Consider the following 16214-nt stretch of genomic DNA (forward strand, 5'->3'; position numbering starts at 1 on the left):
GAACGGTAGCCTCTGGTACTCATACGCTAACCCTGCAAAGGAAGCGTATGTAAGCCCTAGGATGGAAGATCGGGGATGCGCATACGCATCCTACAGGTCTATGGAGGAGAACCAGACCCCCACCTGACAGTGTTCAACAGGTAGGAGACGATCCAAAAAATGCTGAACCTTCCCATGGGACAGGTCCAGCCTGGGTCTTACACCCCTCCCTCCCGACTTCTCGGGCAGAGAACACCGGGAGGAGAACGCCACGACGATGGCTTGCTTCGTCCACAGAGATTGGATCTCGTTGACCAGAGCTGTCACAGCTGGATACCCCGACAATAGGGTCTGTACCAAACCTGAAAACGGTTGGGGTTGTGTAAACACAAGTCCCCGCCTCAGCGTTCTCTCCATCCACCTCGACATATGATACTGCCGTAGTCATATGTGACGACACTCCCAACGCACCCGCCGTCACGTGGCGCAGGTCCGCTAGGAACCGTAGATAGTTGGCCCGGTCCCCCCGCTGTGCGTAGCCAAACCTGGAACCGTGCGAAGAGCGCGTTCCGTGTCGGAACACCTGACCCTGGCACCACCCACGAGGCAATCGCACCCAAGGGGGAACCCCGACAGAAAGGGCCGGTCTGATACGGGGGGCTTCCGATGAAAAAAGCCCCCCCACTGAACACCCCTCCAGAACATGCTGAAGGAGTTGTTCTGCAGCCGGACATGCAAGGTGTAAGGCCCCCATGGGTTCCTACACACCGTAGCCCTGCAGTGATATTACTACCACCCCAAATCATGTGAGCTGCGACCACTTGCCAATATTCCAGGAGTGGGAGGCACCAACATGATACCAGGCCTGGCGAAGGCGAGGCCGGGGAAGCCCGCACTGTGTGCCTCAAAAGGTTTCGAGCCCCCCTGCTGACAACACTTAAGTTGACAGACGTAACACCAGGCTCAACCAACACAGATCAAGGTGTGGGAGCCGCTTGACAGCACAACATTCTCACGGACAGACCCAGGCTCAGCCATAAACTGGGTGTCAGCCCCTGTCCCCATGAGAAGCGAAAAGGGGGGCCGCCCGCGCATCAACGAAGGCACGCGGCCCGCAGCCAAAGGAAACAATCAGAGCCCACTTCTTCCGCTGGTGTTGGGGAAGGGAGCGATCGGAGAGCGGGCTGCTCGCGGCAGGACGGTGACGGCTTGTTTGTTCAAGCCGAACCCATCCTACATGGCCGATCCCTCGGCCGCCAAGGCTGTCGGCCTTGTGGACACCTGTCGAATCGACGCCCAGGATACCTCTGGCGGGGGAAAAACATGGCCGCCTGTCGAGGGCCCCGTCATCGCCGCTGACGAGGCCGTGCTCTCTCTTCTTCTGGCTGCGCGGTGTGAGGCGGTGTAGGGCCTAGGACAATACCGCCCGCGCTCCAGCAGAAGACCAAAATCCCCTGCGGAGAGGGGAACCCTGAGCGGTTATAGCTTGCGGCTGGGTCAAAGCTAATAACGTCAACAACCTCGCGCGATGTGTCGACGTCGGCTGGCCCTCAAGGCCCCTCCACCAGACACCATTTTTCTAATAGAAAAAAACAGCAATTCGAACACAGTTCTAATCGTTGCCAATTCCATACCGTGGCGGTACAAGCCTTAACAGCCCACCAGCCACTCGCCAGGCCGACCCACCCATGGTGTCGGCCGGGCGGGGCATTGTTTCAATATATCAAAAACAAAGGACTGATGTTAACATGGAGCACCAGTGGTGATTGCAAACAGCACCCTCCACTGTGGTGTGCACCATGAAAGGGTTAAATGAATAAAAGAGCTAAACCACAAAAACTGTAGAATGAGCAAACCCATACACACAAAGTTTAAGGGGAGACGGACCAGACCCGTCTTCATTCAAAATATTCACAAAAGGACACCAGCCCTAGTTTAGCCCATTTACCAAAAAAGGTAAACAAAGCCCCCCCCCCCCCGCACTACTCCCCCAGTATACCGATTGACCATCAGTATGAATGGTTTGAGAGGAGAGAAAACTGTAGCAAGACAGACCTTCTCATAGCAGAGTGACAAAACGAAACAATAGCCCCCTACACAGGGCCGCCCCAGGAGGTGGGGGGCCTCGCGTCTAAAAACGCACAGGGCCTCACATTTCTCCCAGGCGGCCCTGCCCTTATACTACTGCAGCCTAGCGCCAGGCGATGTGGGACCCAAGACAACAATTGCCTGTGCACAGACACGCAACATGTTTACCATGTCGGCTGGACCCATAGCCCCACTACCCGACGCCAACCCAGATGGGAACACCGTTCAACAAACCCCGCCGGAACACAAGGTAAAATACCTGGCTAGGAAACCTAGCCACGACCTACCCTGTTGTCAACCCATTTACCCGAAAAAGGTAAATAGAACTCAGCAAAAAAAACCACAACAGCTACCGACTGACCTTCATTGATGAACCGGGCAAGAGGAGGGAGAGTGACAACATCTCACGGCGGAGACATTAAAACAGCATAGCAATTAGCAGTAGTAATAGCATGCGGCATTAGCGATAGCATGTAGCATAGCTTTAGATGTTTTAGCAGCACGCCCAAGACAGCTTGGAAACCGTTCCCTGCAGAGAACGTTCACCAAACCATCCTGCCCCCGGCGCCAACACACAACATGGTTGTGTTAACAAAACAAACCAGCATTACTAACACTAATACCCATGCCTGAAGACACAGGGCCTACCTGAGTACAAGCTGGCCCGACAGCCAGCCTTGTACAGCAGAACCTCGATGTGCTGTCATCAAACGAGGAACATCAACACAGGCCCGTCGTGTCGCCGAAAACATGCGTCGAAGATGCCAGGGGCCAGCAACCTCCGGTAAGCTTCCAACATTATGACTCTGATCTTTTCATCCTACTAGTTATCGTACGGTGCACGCATCCGAGTACGCTGGGACGAAAATAGAGGAAGGGTGTGTGGTGACTACCGTCACTGCTATATGGGCGGTGCCACCATGGGGGCGGAGCCCCATACAGGTGTGGTGCATGTATTTTTTTGTTCGTAGGGAGATACATTAGGTATCATAGGAGATAGAATATCTCATACGGCTCAGAGCGGAACGCGATAGCAAATACGGCATATAACTGTTTAGCGTCATCCTCTGAAAGTTTAGGGAGGTTAATTTGATTAAGATATGTGTCCATTTTGTTTTGATCGAAGGTCGTTTCTGATTTATACAAGTTGGAGTAGAATTCTTTGAATGTCGCGTTTATTTTTTTAGGGTCTGTAACAAGTCCTTGTTGTGCTTTAATGGTAGTTATATCTGCAAATTTTGCATTAACTCTTAATCGCATAGCTAATAGGTGACTTGGTTTGGAACCTTGAGAGTACTGCTGTTGTCTTGCGCTACGTATTTGTATTTCAGATTGTTGTCTGTATATGGCATTAATCTCTTTTTTTAGTACATTAACTTGAGTTTCCAGTCGAACCGAGTTGTTGTATTGTAAAGAATTAAATAACGTTGAATAAAGCGTTTCCAGTTCAGCCAGTTTTGAGCATCGATTCTTGCGTATTTTGGAGGAAAAGCTATCAGTGAAATCCTTGATCATTCCCTTTACCGACATCCATAATATTCTGGGGTCCTGCACCGAGTTCGCGTTCATCCGTAGGAATACTGTAAGAGCTTCTTTGATTTGTGTAATGAATTCCTTGTTATTAAGCAGCATCGAGTTAAATCGCCATCTTGGGGCTCGGGATGATAGTATACCAAATGTTCCTTTTAGGAGTAAATAACAGTGATCTGATAATGCATTGGGTATCATTTCCACATCATAGTTATCAAATAGTCTCGGGATGCAAAAACATAATCTATTCTGGATAATGTGTTATGTCTCGCAGATCGACAAGAGTACTTCCGGGTCGTGGGGTTGAGTGATCGCCATAAGTCATTTACACCTGTAATCTTCGACCAATCCTTTAATGCATTAGATGAATTTTTTTGTTCGTTGGAAAAGGAGGGGTAAGATTTGTCCATCCTTGGATTCCAAATGGCATTAAAATCCGCACCAATTATAAATGAGTATTCGGGAAGGTCTAACATTGCTCTGGTAAGTGTAGTGAAGAAACTAACTTCGTACAAATTTGGGGCGTATATTTTTTTTATATATATATATATATATATTATATATATATATTCATTCAATTCATGTTTTGGTCCAGACCTGTCTGCTGCAGGAAATGAAGACTCCTTCCACTGCATTTGGTAATAAATAAAATTGTTATAGCTGGATAAAATAAATCAAGCTCTCATCACATTTTCCCCCTGGGATTCAAACAGTGATTCAACGTCTGTCTGGAAATGAAACCCGTGTCACCTGTATTTAAAACAGCTGTAGCTAGATCTCTGCCTGTCTGGCAGTCAGTCACCTGTATTCACCATAAAACAGCTGTAGCTAGATCTCTGCCTGTCTGGCAGTCAGTCACCTGTATTCACCATAAAACAGCTGTAGCTAGATCTCTGCCTGTCTGGCAGTCAGTCACCTGTATTCACCATAAAACAGCTGTAGCTAGATCTCTGCCTGTCTGGCAGTCAGTCACCTGTATTCACCATAAAACAGCTGTAGCTAGATCTCTGCCTGTCTGGCAGTCAGTCACCTGTATTCACCATAAAACAGCTGTAGCTAGATCTCTGCCTGTCTGTCAGTCAGTCATTGCGGAATGCCTGACACATGCCTTCTCTATTTGAATGACCACATCAAACAAGAGGTGGACGCAGGCAAATACTGCGGCATGGTCATGCTGGACCTACAAAAGGCCTTTGACACGGTCAATCACTCCATTCTGATTGACAAGCTAAAAGCAATTGGTTTTGATAGTCTATCAGTGAGCTGGATGCAATCCTACCTTGAGGGGAGGGAACAGATGGTGGAGGTAAACGGTACCCTATCCCCCCCCCTCACAGTGAGCTGTGGTGTTCCACAAGGAAGCATACTAGGACCGCTACTGTTCCTAATTTATGCAAATGACATGTCGTCAGCTTGTGACTGCAACTTGTTCCTGTTTGCGGACGACTCAGCCCTGCTGGTCTCTGACAAGAACAAGTTACAGGTTGAAAAAACCCTCAGCTCAGAACTAGGCAAAATCTGCATATGGCTCGCTGATAACAAACTATCATTACACATGGGCAAAACAGAGTCCATTCTCTTCGGTTCAAATAACAAACTCAGCAAGACCGACGGCTTCTCAGTTACAGTGGGTGACAATATTGTCACAAGGAAAGATGAAATTACCTACCTGGGTTCCATCCTAGAGGCTAATCTCTCCTGTGACAAAATGGCATCCAATGTAATAAAAAAAGTCAACCAACGAACTCGATTCTTGTACCGGATCTCCTCTCTGGTAAACAAGAATACCCTGAAGACTCTGGCAGGAGCACTCATTCAGGGGTACTACGACTATGCTTGCACCTCATGGTACCAAAGCACCTCAAAGGCGCTAAAAACAAAATTACAAACATCTCAAAACAAACTGGTCAGACTACTGCTTGACCTTACTCCTAGAACCCACCTCACCCCTGCCCACTTTGACAACCTAGGATGGCTTAGAGTAGACGACAGAGTACAACAACTTGCAATGGGCCTGGTCTACAAGATACACTACACGACCAAGGTACCCATGTACATGTCAAAATACTTCCCAAAGGTCAGTGAATACCACGATCACAACACCAGAGGGAGCTCCACAAATCATGTTAAACCCAGATTCGGCTCAAATAAGGGACTAAACACGTTTCGCAATTATGCCACATCAATGTGGAACGCCCTACCCAAAGCTGTAAAGGAATGTGGATCACTACCCACTTTCAAAACCTCTCTCAAGGGACACCTACGGGAGACTGCAATTCAACACTGGCCCCTGTAAATATCCTAACCCAACCCCCTCCAATGTACAGTCATTTACCTAGTATGGTTTTGTCAATAGTTCAATGTACAATTGTGTTTGTTTGTACAGTGTCTCCTCCCCCCCCCCCCTCAATGTACAGTGTTACTTGTTTATACAGTGTGCCCCCCGCCCCCCGCCCCCCCCCCCCCCCCACCTCCAATGTAAATTACCCAGTATGGTTGTCAATATCCCAATGTACCCAACCCCCCCACCCAACCTCCTCCAATGTACAGTTTCTACGTCAAATGTATATACTCCCTTTTCTTGACTCCTTCTGTATCACAAACAGTACTGTATTTGCAAATCTGGTATGTCATAAATGTATAGATGTAGCAGTACTGACTATCTGTATGTCATATATGTCTATATGAATTGAAAATGGGGGACCCTGATGGAAACAAGACAAACGTCTTTCTCAGGTCTGCATCCCCTTAACAATTGTATGTATTGAGCCGTACTGTATTGTACCCATTCTGCAATCTGTTAAATAAAGTTTTCATTCATTCATTCATTCATGCATCTCTTTATTCCAGATGTATGTAAATCAAGTGAATGATGAATGGGGGAAAAGACTCTAGTATTACTATTGAATAGTAGCCATGTGTGTGTGTGTGTGTGTGTTCGTCTTTGTGTGTGTGTGTTCGTCTTTGTGTGGATGTGTGTTTGTGTGAGTGTGTGTGTGTGTGTGTGTTTATGTGTGTGTGTGTGTTCATGTTCATGTTCGTGTGGATGTGTGTGTGTGTGTGTTCGTGTTCATGTTTGTGTTGATGTGTGTTTGTGTTTGTGTTCATGTGTGTGTGAGTGTGTTTGTGTGTGTGTTCGTGTGTGTACGTGTTCGTGTGGATGTGTGTTTGTGTTCGTGTTCGAGTGTGTGTGTGTGTGTGTGTGTGTGTGTGTGTGTGTGAGTGTGTGTCACTGAATGGTTTTCCAATACGCCCTACTCTGAATCTGATCCCGGGCTGGAATCAATTCACTTTAAATTTAATCAATATCGGAATCTAGTGTTCCTCAAAATTGAATTATTGAACAAGGTTTGTCACGAGAGGGTTCTTCTGTCCAGCTGGCAACACGTAATGGAGCGTGAATCGGCAAATGAATACAATTCAGGAAATAAAATATGATTGTTTACTTATCATCTGAATTGATGGAATTGAAATCAAAGTTGACCCTACCGCAAAGAGTGACCCTTGCGGTTGTTATTATTAAGTATATTGTATATATTTTATTTTTATTTTATTTCCCAGGGTCCCGTTGGTTCGCCTGGACCAGTTGGCTTGGAGGGATATCCTGGATCAGACGGTGGTCCTGGACTCCCTGGCTTTCCAGGACTAGTGGGAAAACAAGGACGACAGGTATTCAACACATAGAACTCAAAAGTCATAAGGGCCCCCGGCTACATCGATCCATCGCAAAGCAGAGAGAGAAAACAGACGAAAGGGATTACTGTATGTTGGGTTTGTTGGTCAATTGGAACCTGAAGTAATCGCCCGTTCACAGAACTAACAGCTTTGCTCACGGACGGCGACGTATCCGCCAGTTCCAAAAGTTCCTCCTCTCCGTCCACGTGGACACAGATCTGGTGGTGGTGGACCGGTCCAACAAACGGAAACTCCTCGTTGACAAATCTTTTTTTTTTATCCACTTTTTCTCCTCCTGTTTTTCTGTGTTTTTCTTCCCATCCCAATTTAGTCGTCATGCCAATTCCCCCCTCCCCTTCCTGGGCATTGCTTGCATGTGCCCCCCACTGGTCGGTCTAGGGAGGGTTGAAAGATACTATCACATGTCCCCTCCGATACATGTGGAGTCAGCCAGCCACTTCTTTTCACCTGACAGCGAGGACTCTCACTGGGGGAGCGTAACGCGTGGGAGGCTCACACTACCCTCACCATCTCCCTTCCTCGCTGTGTAGGAGTCACTGTTTACAACGACAAGATTACCACCCACCGGCTTCCCTCCCGCTGACTCTGCCAATTGAGCCAGTATGACGGCCGGCCAAGCCGGAGGCAACGCTGACAGCCGGATTCGATACCAGTGTCTCTCGCGTTGGTGACAAGCGCTTAGTCCGCTGCGCCACCCAGCCGCCGTTCATTGACAAATAATTACAGACGTAGACGGATGGATGTAGCCGGGCCCTAACACAGACTCACGTTCTTATTTTGTTCCCAGGTTGAAAGGTCCATCAGATAAAATGTCAAACTCTTATTTAAACTCAAAAGGCAACTGTGGTTTCCCTCGTTTATTCCACCACTGCGGGTCATTCCACCACTGCGGGTCATTCCACCACTGCGGGTCATTCCACCACTGCGGGTCATTCCACCACTGCGGGTCATTCCACCACTGCGGCTCATTCCACCACTGCGGCTCATTCCACCACCAGCTTCTAAACGGCCTATTCTCTCCCGTTGACACCTACCAGCTGTGTTTATAAAAACCCAGATATTAGGCTGAAAACAGCTGGTCATCAAATGCCTTCGTTGACGTGATTAACTTTCAGTCGTTTTTAGCTCAGGGGGGAATCGTTAGACTCAGTCTGCGGCCAGAGTCTGGGGCGGGTGTTTCATGCATGGACATCCTTGCCCCCTCATCCAGACGGACCAGAGAGACTGAGGGAGGCCCCGCCTGCCATACGACCCTCTCTGTCTGGGCCTGTCAGGTTGCGTAACGCCGTTGTCGTACAAAAAAAAACCTGTATCTCCAATTTTCTTACAATTTCTCCTACCATTTTCTTACTTATTTGATTTGAATTTTGATTTGAAACCTTTATTTATTCAAGAAAAGGGACATTGGGGTTTTTAGCAATGTCGTCGAGATTACAAATACATTTGCATGAATTGGACAAAAGCACAAGTGACAGGAAAACAAAGAGAGATGGGGAGGTTTGGCACGGCAGGGTAGCGCAGCGGACTAAGCGCTCGCCTACCACTGCAGAGACTCTGGGATCGAATCCAGCTGTCAGCGGTACCTCCGGCTTGGTCAGTTGTCCCTACTAACACAATTGGCAGTGTTAGCGAGTGGGAAGCCGGTGGGGTATGTGTCCTGGTCATTGTAAACTGCGACTCCTACTGGTCGGTCGGCACCTGTTCAGCAGGGAGGGGATCTGGGGGAAATAGCGTGAACCTCCGTGCGCGTTACGTTCCCCCAGTGAAACTCCTCGCTGTCAGGTGAAAAGAAGCGGCTGGTGACTCCACATGTATCGGAGGAGGCATGTGGTAGTTCTACACCCTCCCCAGAACGACAGTGGGGCAATGCACGCAACGACCAGGAAGGGAATTGGCATAACGACTCAATTGGGATGGGTGAAAAAAACAGAAAGATTTCACACTGAAATCTGATACTGGCCATATTTAAAAGATAATGTAAACAGCCAAACAAATAAATCAAATCTGAGCAATAAATGAGAATTGAGCACTAAGGCTTGGCACTAAGAATGTAGCCGAAGAGACCATGTGACATGTCCAGACGAGGTCTTGGGTCGGATTCGAATCTGTGAGGTTGTGAGTAAGTCGTTGGTCCGCAGTGTGCCACTGCTGGCCAAACTTTGGTACATTCTTTCGTTGGTAAATTTGTCTACCAAAACCGAGCTTCTGTTTTTGATTAAAATATATATTATATACATTTGACATGTACAATTATACAGTGAATGCTACACTTCTTTATTCACCTGCCCTGACCAGAAACCCATATGAATTATCGCGAAGCAAATGAGAAAGTAGGTTTCACCTGGAGTCTGGTATCCTTTGACGTGTGACAGGGAGACAAGGTTAATCTAACCCAACGGCCCCCTGTCTCAGGACTGTTACTTCTCAAGTTGTTTTTCTTGGCCAGCCTTGGCTGCAGGGACATGTACTTTCTCAGAGTAACATGGTGGTGACCCATTACGCTCCTCCCTCAGCCAACCTTCTGGGGCTCTGTTGTACCCAGATTATGAAACCCTCTTAACCTAGATACATCTTTGTGTCGTAACTGTCTGACCTCGTTGTGTCTTGCTGGCTTTCCCCATGCACCACATATTTCAGTCTCTACCCTCTGTCTTGAAGAGGACACTGAGATAGATCAAACAAGTAAAACAATCTGGTAGACAAACAAAAAAATCTGCACTTAAAGGGGAACTCCAACATGTTGGGAAATTAGCTTATTTAACATCTTCCCTGGAGTTAGACAAGAAGATACATACCTTTTTTGTCTCTGTGCGTGCATTTTAGCTTTGGGAATAGACGCTCCGTTAGCATAGCTTAGCTTCATCACTGGAAGTGGGGGAGGGTTAGAGCCTTACAGTGCCTTACAGTGTATTGCAAGGTCTGACATTGACCAAACTTGATATGCATGACCTTGGTGGGCTCTAGGTCAACTCCTGAAAAGGGGGTCAATGTCAGACTTTGCAATCAAAAGTTAGGGGGCTAATAACAGTAATTTCAGTGCGCCCCCTAACTTTTGATTGCAAGGTCTGACATTGACCCCCTTTTCATGCATATCAAGTTTGGTCAATGTCAGACCTTGCAATACACTGTAAGGCACTGTAAGGCTCTAACCCTCCCCCACTTCCAGTGATGAAGCTAAGCTATGCTAACGGAGCGTCTATTCCCAAAGCTAAAATGCACGCACAGAGACAAAAAAGGTATGTATCGTCTTGTCTAACTCCAGGGAAGATGTTAAATAAGCTAATTTCCCAAAATGTTGGAGTTCCCCTTTAAGAAGATTTGAAAAGTAAAAAAAATGTAGAAGCAGTCAAATAGATCAACAGATTAAGGTAAATGAGCACTATTGCACAGTGTTAAAAATTGCACATTTGCTATTGCACATTGTGGGGAGCGGGGGAGCCTCGTCTGAGGTGTTAAACTGATGGCTGAGGGGACAAAAGATTCCCTGTACCGCTTGATGGTTGATCACTGTGGCTTCTCTCTAGTGGTCAGAGCAATGAACCTGATCCCTATCAGTGTGAACCCCTATCGTGTATCTGTGTGTGTGTGTGTGTGTGTGTGTGTGTGTGTGTGTGTGTGTGTGTGTGTGTGTGTGTGTGTGTGTGTGTGTGTGTGTGTGTGTGTGTGTGTGTGTGTGTGTGTGTGTGTGTGTGTGTGTGTGTGTGTGTGTGTGTGTGTGTGTGTGTGTGTGTGTGTGTTAGTGTCAGTGTTAGCAAACCAGGTAGTATCTTCAACACGCATGTTTAATGTGTCTACAACGTCCAAGGTGTCCAACATCCAATGTGTCTCCAACATCCAATGTGGCTCCAACATCCAATGTATCTCCAACATCCAATGTATCTCCAACATCCAATGTGGCCCCAACAAATCCAAAATGAGATCCAGGATATAATGAATGAAAGAATAGGTTTATTGGAAGAATCTAAAACATAATTTAATGAACTGGGCAAAAAACATCAAAATAAAGATTCCAATACTGAAAGACTAGAACAGGATTTGCACACTGATGTGGTTTAAAGAAACATGTAACGACCCGGCACCTTCACCACACATGTGACCATGCTCTAGGCCTCCTCTACCTGGCCACTAGCGGACACCTGCAAGTCAATGTGCAATACCAAACCATGGATGCTAGGTGGGGTAGATGGCTAGAGCGATTCAAAAAACAGATGTACAGATGTGTGTGTGTGTGCGTGCGCGAGCGTGCGTGTGTGCGTGCGTGCGTGTGTGCGTGTGCATGAGTACCTGCATGAGTGTGAGTGTGTTTGGGCCAAGACACCAGGTCAGACTTAATTAAATCTCTCAGTGATCTTATTCCTGACAGACACAGTGGGTTTTTCCTGATGCAAGACCTCCCCAGGGGGCCTGGGGGTGGGGGGGGGAGCGGGCGCTTCAACCAACAAATCTAAAGCAGTGTAATTCCAAACCGCTTCCTGGGGATTATTATTTCATGAGTTATCCAGGAACAGGAGCTGTATAAAACTGCTGCAACTCGATCTGTTATTCTAATACAGACCCCCCCCCTCCCCCCCAGCCCCCACCTCAACACTGTTGTTCTAATACAGACCCCCCCCCCCTCCCCCCCCAGCCCCCACCTCAACACTGTTATTCTAATACAGACCCCCCCCTCCCCCCCAGCCCCCACCTCAACACTGTTATTCTAATACAGACCCCCCCCCAGCCCCCACCTCAACACTGTTATTCTAATACAGACCCCCCCCAGCCCCCACCTCAACACTGTTATTCTAATACAGACCCCCCCCCCCAGCCCCCACCTCAACACTGTTATTCTAATACAGACCCCCCCCCTCCCCCCCAGCCCCCACCTCAACACTGTTATTCTAATACAGACCCCCCCCTCCCCCCAGCCCCCACCTCAACACTGTTGTTCTAATACAGACCCCCCCCCCTCCCCCCCAGCCCCCACCTCAACACTGTTGTTCTAATACAGACCCCCCCCCCCTCCCCCCAGCCCCCACCTCAACACTGTTATTCTAATACAGACCCCCCCCCCTCCCCCCCAGCCCCCACCTCAACACTGTTATTCTAATACAGACCCTCCCCCCTCCCCCCCAGCCCCCACCTCAACACTGTTATTCTAATACAGACCCCCCCCAGCCCCCACCTCAACACTGTTGTTCTAATACAGCCCCCCCCCCCTCCCCCCAGCCCCCACCTCAACACTGTTATTCTAATACAGCCCCCCCCCCCCAGCCCCCACCTCAACACTGTTGTTCTAATACAGACCCCCCCCCCTCCCCCAGCCCCCACCTCAACACTGTTATTCTAATACAGACCCCCCCCCCAGCCCCCACCTCAACACTGTTATTCTAATACAGCCCCCCCCCCCCCCCAGCCCCCACCTCAACACTGTTATTCTAATACAGACCCCCCCCAGCCCCCACCTCAACGCTGTTGTTCTAATACAATATTCTAATATTCTATGAATCCTGCTGCCGCGCTTTATTTAAAAACAGTCAATCAAACCCCCATCAATGGAAAATGAACCCGCCCATACCCATGCTGATTGGTCCTTGTGCAAGACTAGAAAGCGGGGATCTTTGATTAAACACCTGCTATCAGAAGAATAGACAGTCAGAAAAAAAGTTTTAACTTTTACTTTTTAGTACTTAAGTACATTTAAAAAGTAGAAACTTTTTGACTGGGGTGGGGGCTTAGTAAGAGATGTGATTGGGCCAGCCCAGTGTCAGTATAGAAAATTAACAAATGGGCCGCTGCCCCTGCTTTATGGGCCGGTCGTTGACCAAACTTTTTATTTATTTTTTTGTAATCAAATTATATCTGCCCCAAGGTGTGTTGGCCCACCGGGAAAATGCCCGGTATGCCAGATTACTAGTCCAGCCGTGCCGGCGCGTCGGAATGTAAAACACGTGTAGAAATGTAACGTCTTGATAGTGAAATACCGTTTTTTGGGTTTGTTTTGTCAACTGAAGTTGTTTCATGTCTGAAGAACTCAAAACAAATACAATGGATGACTATACTTTTAAAATACGTTTTTTCCCCCTCTGAATGGTTCCAGATTGTAGTTTCTAATGAAAAAGATGTGAATGATCAGTTTCAATTGATACGTTGCTGTTTTGTTTACTCCTACTTTGTTTATGTGTATCGTACCCGTGTCTATTTTTTGGTCAAATGTATTAAGTGTGTGGGTGTGTGTGTGTGTGTGTGTGTGTGTGTGTGTGTGTGTGTGTGTGTGTGTGTGTGTGTGTGTGTGTGTGTGTGTGTGTGTGTGTGTGTGTGTGTGTGTGTGTGTGTGTGTGTGTGTGTAGGGTCAGACGGGTGTCACAGGGCAGGAGGGGGTCGCTGGTCGTCCGGGGCTGCGTGGATTGGTGGGACTGCCGGGAGCGTTCGGAGAGAGAGGTCCTCATGGTCTTAAGGTAAACCCACAACACAGCCTTCACTGTAACGACCTCCTTCCAATTTCAACAGAAAGCCGGTGGTCTTATTTTATTAGACCTCTGTAACCTGTTTTATTAAGGGAAACTTGGGCCTTCTTGCAACATCCTACCTCACACTCATGCTGGTTACATACTGTATATGTTTATTAAAAAAAAAAATCTGAATTAATTATATTGTTTACACTGCTTATTTTTTCTCATATTTTTATATTCAGATCAAAGGTTTTTGCCTATATTTATGTCTTTCTACTATTACCCTGCCCATACCTGTACCTTCCCTCTCCCATGCTACTATGATGCCTGAATTTCCCCAAGGGGATCAATAAAGGAATATCTTATATTATATATATATACACACCAAGGAACTGCTCAGTATAACCAGTCTTCTATACTGCTGTCTGCTCAGCAGCTCAGGTGGAACGGTCGAGGACTTTTAACGCCTTTCTCAAGGGCAGGGTAGTTGTTTGGGGATGGGGAGAGTGTTGCTCATCCACTCGCCCAACCTACTTTTCCCTCGCCTGTTTGGAGCGGCTGACCTGCCGGTCAACAAGATGGCTTCTGTAACCCCTGGCCAGCCGCCACCAATATTATCCTAAAAAGAAAATATAATTTAAGTTCAGTTTTGCTTATACCATTTCCTTCCACCGTGCCTGTATACTGAGACAACACTCCCCCACACACCAAAAATTATTTAACCCCCTGAACTATGCCTCTTCTCTACCCAGGGAGAGCACGGCCTGGCAGGGGAGAAGGGACCCCCAGGAATCAAGGGCATTGAGGGGTCAACCGGTGATCAGGGTGGGAAAGGAGACCCAGGGCTCAAAGGACAGCCGGTGAGTATCTGTTGTACCACTGGTGTGGTCTTCACTGTATCTGTTGTACCACTGGTGTGGTTTTCAATATATCTGTTGTGCCACTGGTGTGGTCTTCATTGTATCTGTTGTACCACTGGTGTGGTCTTCCCTGTATATGTTGTACCACTGGTGTGGTCTTCATTGTATCTGTTGTACCACTGGTGTGGTCTTCCCTGTATATGTTGTACCACTGGTGTGGTCTTCACTGTATCTGTTGTACCACTGGTGTGGTCTTCATTGTATCTGTTGTATCACTGGTGTGGTCTTCATTGTATCTGTTGTACCACTGGTGTGGTCTTCCCTGTATATGTTGTACCACTGGTGTGGTCTTCCCTGTATATGTTGTACCACTGGTGTGGTCTTCCCTGTATATGTTGTACCACTGGTGTGGTCTTCACTGTATCTGTTGTATCACTGGTGTGGTCTTCCCTGTATATGTTGTACCACTGGTGTGGTCTTCACTGTATCTGTTGTGCCACTGGTGTGGTCTTCCCTGTATATATTGTACCACTGGTGTGGTCTTCATTGTATATGTTGTACCACTGGTGTGGTCTTCCCTGTATATGTTGTACCACTAGTGTGGTCTTCCCTGTATATATTGTACCACTGGTGTGGTCTTCATTGTATCTGTTGTACCACTGGTGTGGTCTTCACTGTATATGTTGTACCACTGGTGTGGTCTTCCCTGTATATGTTGTACCACTGGTGTGGTCTTCCCTGTATATGTTGTACCACTGGTGTGGTCTTCATTGTATCTGTTGTACCACTGGTGTGGTCTTCCCTGTATATATTGTACCACTGGTGTGGTCTTCCCTGTATATGTTGTACCACTGGTGTGGTCTTCCCTGTATATGTTGTACCACTGGTGTGGTCTTCACTGTATCTGTTGTACCACTGGTGTGGTCTTCCCTGTATATGTTGTACCACTGGTGTGGTCTTCCCTGTATATGTTGTACCACTGGTGTGGTCTTCATTGTATCTGTTGTACCACTGGTGTGGTCTTCCCTGTATCTGCTGTACCACTGGTGTGGTCTTCATTGTATCTGTTGGAATTGTTCTTTGAACAGTAGATTAGGAATGTCTGACCACTAAGTGTTTTTAAGAAATGTATGAACGTGAACAAGGTCCATATTCACAAAGCCTCTTTCACTGGGATACTGATCTAGAGTCAGTCTGTTAGTATGAAAAAGGTCATGAAGACTTTAGTCACAGATCAGCACATCTACCCTGGGAAACGCGGTGAATATGAGAGCCTAGACTCTAATTAGTGATGTAAGTGACCAATCTCTTTTAATGGAGACGCTCCGTTAAAAGTGAATCTGGGATAAACCTTGTGGACACTGTAATATGTGGCCATGGTTTACCAAGGAATGGTCGGCACTAAACAGAGGACAAATCGATTAAGGTTAAAGGTAAAAAAAAAAGTGTACAAAAAGTGTCTTCTGACGTCACATATTAGAACCTTGGTTCTTTGGGTTTTAGTTTTGAGGGGAAAAAATCACAAATATTTGACGGACTGCCTAGACCGTGGTATATATGAATAGAGGAACAGAATGTTTGTTTAGTTCTTCCAACATGGCTGCCTGTAACATAGTGACCATTGCTTTGT

The 16214-nt window shown here is 47.2% G+C and overlaps 1 protein-coding gene across 1 annotated transcript in view; it reads left to right on the forward strand.

Annotated features, from left to right (window-relative positions):
- Positions 1 to 16214, forward strand: part of col24a1 (collagen type XXIV alpha 1 chain) — a 313480-nt gene that overhangs the window by 274741 nt on the left and 22525 nt on the right. Inside the window, exons 47-49 of the mRNA XM_084310995.1 lie at positions 7159 to 7266; positions 13623 to 13730; positions 14477 to 14584. Of these exons, the coding sequence (XP_084167121.1) occupies positions 7159 to 7266; positions 13623 to 13730; positions 14477 to 14584 (324 nt within the window). The remainder of the gene's footprint in view (positions 1 to 7158; positions 7267 to 13622; positions 13731 to 14476; positions 14585 to 16214) is intronic.

The sequence above is a fragment of the Notolepis coatsorum genome (assembly GCF_963971535.1).
Source record: "Notolepis coatsorum genome assembly, chromosome: 3".
NCBI lineage: Eukaryota > Metazoa > Chordata > Actinopteri > Aulopiformes > Paralepididae > Notolepis > Notolepis coatsorum.